Source organism: Priapulus caudatus, unplaced genomic scaffold, assembly GCF_000485595.1.
Source record: "Priapulus caudatus unplaced genomic scaffold, Priapulus_caudatus-5.0.1 Scaffold1344, whole genome shotgun sequence".
Classification (NCBI taxonomy): domain Eukaryota; kingdom Metazoa; phylum Priapulida; class Priapulimorpha; order Priapulimorphida; family Priapulidae; genus Priapulus; species Priapulus caudatus.
Window position 1 is genome coordinate 16,594 of NW_014578405.1, and position 5,125 is coordinate 21,718.

The 5,125-nt window shown below is 48.2% G+C and overlaps 1 protein-coding gene across 1 annotated transcript in view; it reads right to left on the minus strand.

Moving 5' to 3' along the window:
- Positions 1 to 435: 435 nt before the first annotated feature.
- The window catches only part of LOC106816314 (ankyrin-1-like), a 12,134-nt gene continuing 7,444 nt past the window's right edge, over positions 436 to 5,125 (minus strand). Inside the window, exons 3-5 of the mRNA XM_014820895.1 lie at positions 2,673 to 3,284; positions 1,641 to 2,537; positions 436 to 1,226 (exon numbers count right to left, since the gene is read on the minus strand). Of these exons, the coding sequence (XP_014676381.1) occupies positions 636 to 1,226; positions 1,641 to 2,537; positions 2,673 to 3,215 (2,031 nt within the window). The 5' untranslated portion in view covers positions 3,216 to 3,284 and the 3' untranslated portion in view covers positions 436 to 635. The remainder of the gene's footprint in view (positions 1,227 to 1,640; positions 2,538 to 2,672; positions 3,285 to 5,125) is intronic.

Consider the following 5,125-nt stretch of genomic DNA (forward strand, 5'->3'; position numbering starts at 1 on the left):
GCGTTGACATGAGCACCAAACATAACAGGCTTATTCCCTATAAGTCTAGGGCGTATAGTGTCCATTCAGTCTATGGTTGGACTGCATATATACAGCCTATAGTATATATATATATATATATATATATATATATACCTATTATGGGTACATTATGACAAGTGGATCGTCTGAACTGTGGGTCATTAATGATTATATTTTTTGGTGGTGTGTGGTAGCAGGAGCACATAAATTATGTGATTTTGGTGGTAATAAGTACTTTCCGAATTGCATACATTTCATGGTAAAATAGTTATGTTTTATTGTATTTTATTTTTAATATTCAAAACCCAACTAGTATAGGCCTTTAAAGTTTTTTTACAGAGCAAAATGATTTGCAACTTTTAACATTTGTACTCGTGGTTATTAAATTCAGGCCAAATTCACCAAAGCGCATCGTACCGATAATCTACACATTTCTATATAAACTGAATAGTGTTACTACATATACTCGATTTTACATTGCAATGAAACACGTCTGCCAACAATTAAGTGCAACAATTAGAACATAGAATTTCTACCAAGTATTAATAATATCTTCTGGGTTATCGCATCTCCGATCCTACATGGGCTTCCTCGGTTAACGTGCTTAGTGTCGCCTACGTTGGTCTAGCGTGTGCCCTGACAAATTCTATGAGACTCGGAGGCAGCCTGTTCTCGTATGCAACGCTGTGTCTGACGATAACGCGCGCGCAGTGGCACTCCAGCGAATGATACTGCGCGCTCATTCTGCCATGTATCTCGTCGCTCGACTGCATGTTGCAGTGGAAACGCGTCAGGTAAATCCGGCGCCAGAGTTCGTACGGTGTCTCTCCCCGTGCGTTCACCACGTCGACGTGTGCGCCGTGGTTGAACAGCAGCGCGTGCACTATCTGCACCCACCCATCCCTCTCTCGCACGTAAACATCATCTTTGCATGCGAGCATCGCCCTACAGAAGCTGTGCAGTGGGGTGTCGCCCACGCTGTCGCGTGTGTTAACCTGTAGAAGTACGCCGGCGGACTCGCACGTCTGTAGGAGAGCTGACGCCGCTTGTACCACTGACCCCGCTTGTTCTGCTGGTGCTGCGAGTGCTACTCGCTCACCCAGGCTTCTCACCTCCGCCTCGCTGCCTATTATAGCCAGTGGCATCATCTTGTTACAATCGACGAGGTTCGGGTCAGCTCCGTGTTTCAAGAGGAGAGCAATCATCTGTGTGAACGAGAGAAACGAGGATCGTTAACAACATGATTTTAGGTTCGTTCCTTAAAGAACAAGTTTCTCTGAGCATACTACCTTTATTACTGTTGCCAATCACTAACTATTACTATTATTAAATTATTAACTATTAACCGATTACTATTACTGATTACCTTTATTATCTAGACAAAAATACATTGAAACATCGCTAAAATTGGCTCCGTCGTTCACAACGTACGCCCACATTTTTCCTCGGTCCCGAGTAGATTGCAGGAGTAGTGTAATCCGGTGAAACTATTTAACATATCTATTATTAACTGTTAACCGATTACTATTACTGATTACTTTTAGCATCTATAAGAAAATACATTAGGACAATGCTAAAATTCAGTCTCAATCATTCGCAACGTACGCCCGTAGTTTTACCTCGGTTTGAAGTCGATCACAGGAGTAGTGCAACGCGGTGAAACTTCCCATTTTTTCCGTCGCGGCAACGCTGGGGTCAGCACCGGCCTCCAGTAGCATGCGCACGGTGTCCAGCTGGCCAGAGCAAGCCGCTTGGTGCAGGGAGGTCTGTCCGTACAAGCCCGCGGCGTTGGCGTCGGCGCCATGTGAGAGCAGCATCCGCACCATCGCCTCCTCGCCATTACTCACCGCCATCAGCAGCGGCGTCGTCCCGCTCATCGTATCGGCGACGTTGGGCTTGGCTGCGGCCTCCAGTAGCAGGCGCATGATGTCCAGCTGGCCAGAGCGAACCGCGATGTGCAGGGAGGTCAATCCGTGCGATTCTGCGGCGTTGGCGTCGGCGCCGTGTGAGAGCAGCATCCGCGCCATCGCCTCCTTGCCGTTCCTTGATGCCATCATCAGCGGCGTCACTCCGCTCTTCGTCTCGGCGACGTTGGGGTCTGCGCCGGCCTCTAGTAGCATGCGCATGATGTCCAGCTGGCCAGAGCGAGCCACGATGAGCAGGGAGGTCTGTCTGTACGAGTCTGCGGCATTGGCGTCTGCGCCGTGTGAGAGCAGCATCCGCACCATTGCCTCCTCGCCCTCCCTCACCGCCATCACCAGCAGCCTCACTCTGCTCTTCGTCTCGTCGACGTTGGGGTCGGCGCCGGCCTCCAGTAGCAGGTGCATGATGTACAGCCGGCCAGAGCAAGCCGCGCGGTACAGGGAGGTATGTCTGTACAAGTTTGCGGCGTTGGCGTCGGCGCCGTGTGAGAGCAGCATCTGCACCGCCGCCTCCTTGCCCTCCCTCACCGCCATCATCAGCGGCGTCTCTCCGCTCTTCGCCTCGGCGACGTTTGGATCTGCACCGGCCTCCAGTAGCAGGCGCATGATGTCCAGCCTGCCAGAGCAAACCGTGTGGTACAGGGAGGTCTGTCCTTGCGAGTCCGCGGCGTTGGCGTCGGCGCCTTGTGAGAGCAGCATCCGCACCATCGCCTCCTCGCCCTTCCTCACCGCCATCATCAGCGGCGTCTCCCCGGTCTTCGTCATGGCCAAGTTGGCCATGCTGGCCTCCAGTTGCATGCACAGGCGAACGATGTCCAGCCGGGAATAGCAAGCCGTCGGCATCAGCGGCGTCGACCCGATGCTGTCTCTCGCGTTGATATCAATCGAGTCGCGCGCGAGAAGCAGATCCAGGACCCGCGCGTTCCCGCCGGCCACGGCTGCGTGCAGCATCGTTCTGCCGTCACGGTAACGCTTGCGAACGTTGGCTCCATTGTCTAGCAGCACGACTACAACATCCACGCTGGCTGTTTCGCAGGCGAGCATGAGAGGCGTTTGCCCGCGCGCATCCTCCTCTTGCAGGGGCGCGTCATGCAGCAGCAACTGTTTCACAATCTCCATCTTCTCTTCCGTTCTGCCCCGCGAAAGTGCGCATGCGACATGGAGAGGCGTCTCCATGCGTACGTTCACGCACGATGTTTTCGTTCCACCTCGCAGAAGTTCTAACACTTTCTCAACGTCCCCACGTGAACAGGCAGCATGCAGGTCTGACATTCTTCTCCTATCTGTAGGCACGCACTGTGCTTCTTTCCGTTGTGTGAGGGTCCAGTGCAGTTCACCTACCTAAAATGCACACTGATGTTCACGAAGGCATGTAGTTGATTGCGATGTTAATATAGTGCAAGACAAATCGAAATCAGCTTTGTTCTCCACGTATTCACATTTTCTGTAATGCAGTGTACAACAGATCGCGGGAAAAGGTTATTTTTCTAATTGCACAAAAGCTGAAGTCCAAGCTAGGCCAGGAAGCAAATCGGAAATGGGACAAATAAAGTGATTAAGCCTGGAGGATTGCCAAAGCATGGACACATCCACTGCTTCCCAATGCTCCACCTGCTTTGCCAAGTGCAACGCGTAACTCGGTAGCTAAAGCTGCGCTGAAGCGTAAAGGTGGTAAGACAAAAATTAACCGGTGCAGTCCTGAACTGTTTTGAACGAAATAGTGGAATAGGAGAAAGTGTAGAAAACAACTTGGTTAAAGAACTAGCAAGAAGTGGTGTATCCATATGGAATCTAATTCTGAGATATTATTCATTTAGTGTAGGTGCTTAGATCTAACATTAGATTAAAGCCGCAATATGCGCATCTACACGCTAATTTCTCCAGTACTAGACTAGCAAATACTTCGTGTCATGCATAATCATACTACCTTATGACAAAATAAACTCTAATTCCGCCCATTTAACTGCGCGTTGTCTTAAAAAAGGTATTTGAAAATACCTCCAATGTTCTTCAAATTCTCCGATGTTGTTGACACTTTCGCGTTGCGCTGCCAAGCAACCGTACAGTGGGTGTAGCAAAGATTTCTACGGCCCGTGTGCGTTTTTCACTCGCACGCTGCTCGCGCAATGACATGTTACCGTTCGCGATATCAAGCCTAAAATCAATACGTTATTCTCAGAGTTTATTACGCTGCCTATAATATTACTTTCCCAATAGCCATTGATGTTACATAAACTGCAGTTCACAATGCTACAACTATCTTTAAATGTAAACAACTATATTCTCTGCTCAACACCCGTAGCAACATGTGACGTCACCTAACCGATTCGGGGTGAAATTGCTTGGCAAACAATTCGGCGTTGGCGCCAGATTACCAGATTTCGCACCTCTTTCTTGTGGGTTTTAAGCAAACGCGCAGTGAAATGGGAGGAACTAGAGTTTATTTTGTCATAAGGTAATGTGATTATGCATGTCACCAAGTATTTGCTAAGTCTAGTACTGGAGAAATTAGCATGTAGATGCGCATATTGTGGCTTTAAGTTTAAGTGAGACAGGACAGTAGTAGTACTGTGGTAGGGTAAAGCTAAATAGTAACGCTGTGGCTACGAGTACGGCAGCCGTATCTTAACGTCTCGAGGCTGGAGGTACGGCAGTCTATTCGCTTTCATACTTAATGAGACAAAGATGGCGGCGGGTGGCACCAGATTTCGAAATAACGCCTTGGGAAATAAATTCACGATTTGAGAGTTTAGATGAGCTAGAACCCTAACCTTAACCCTAACCCTAACGCAAAAAAGGGGCTTCAACGAACGACGGCTGCTGTACCTCCAGCAACTGCAAAATAGTAAACGAGTTTAGTTGGTGTAGGGACACCAGTTCCACGTGTCAGCTAGTTAATTACCACCTAATACTTATTTTAATTTATGTATTTAGATGCTGAAGCCTTTATGGCTAGATAACAGTCTATGCTGCAAGTAAAAATTACAATTAAATGAAAGTGTCAATGACACTGTAGCACACAACAAAAAAGGACAAAAATGAGTGAGTGAGAAGAAGTCAGTTTTAATTGAGCAACCATCGACGTACATTATATACTCTTGATAATTATATGTGTAATTTTTTATGTGAAAATAAATGTTTGAGATGTGAAAGTCTGAGATGTGGGCGAGTGATGGCGTTAG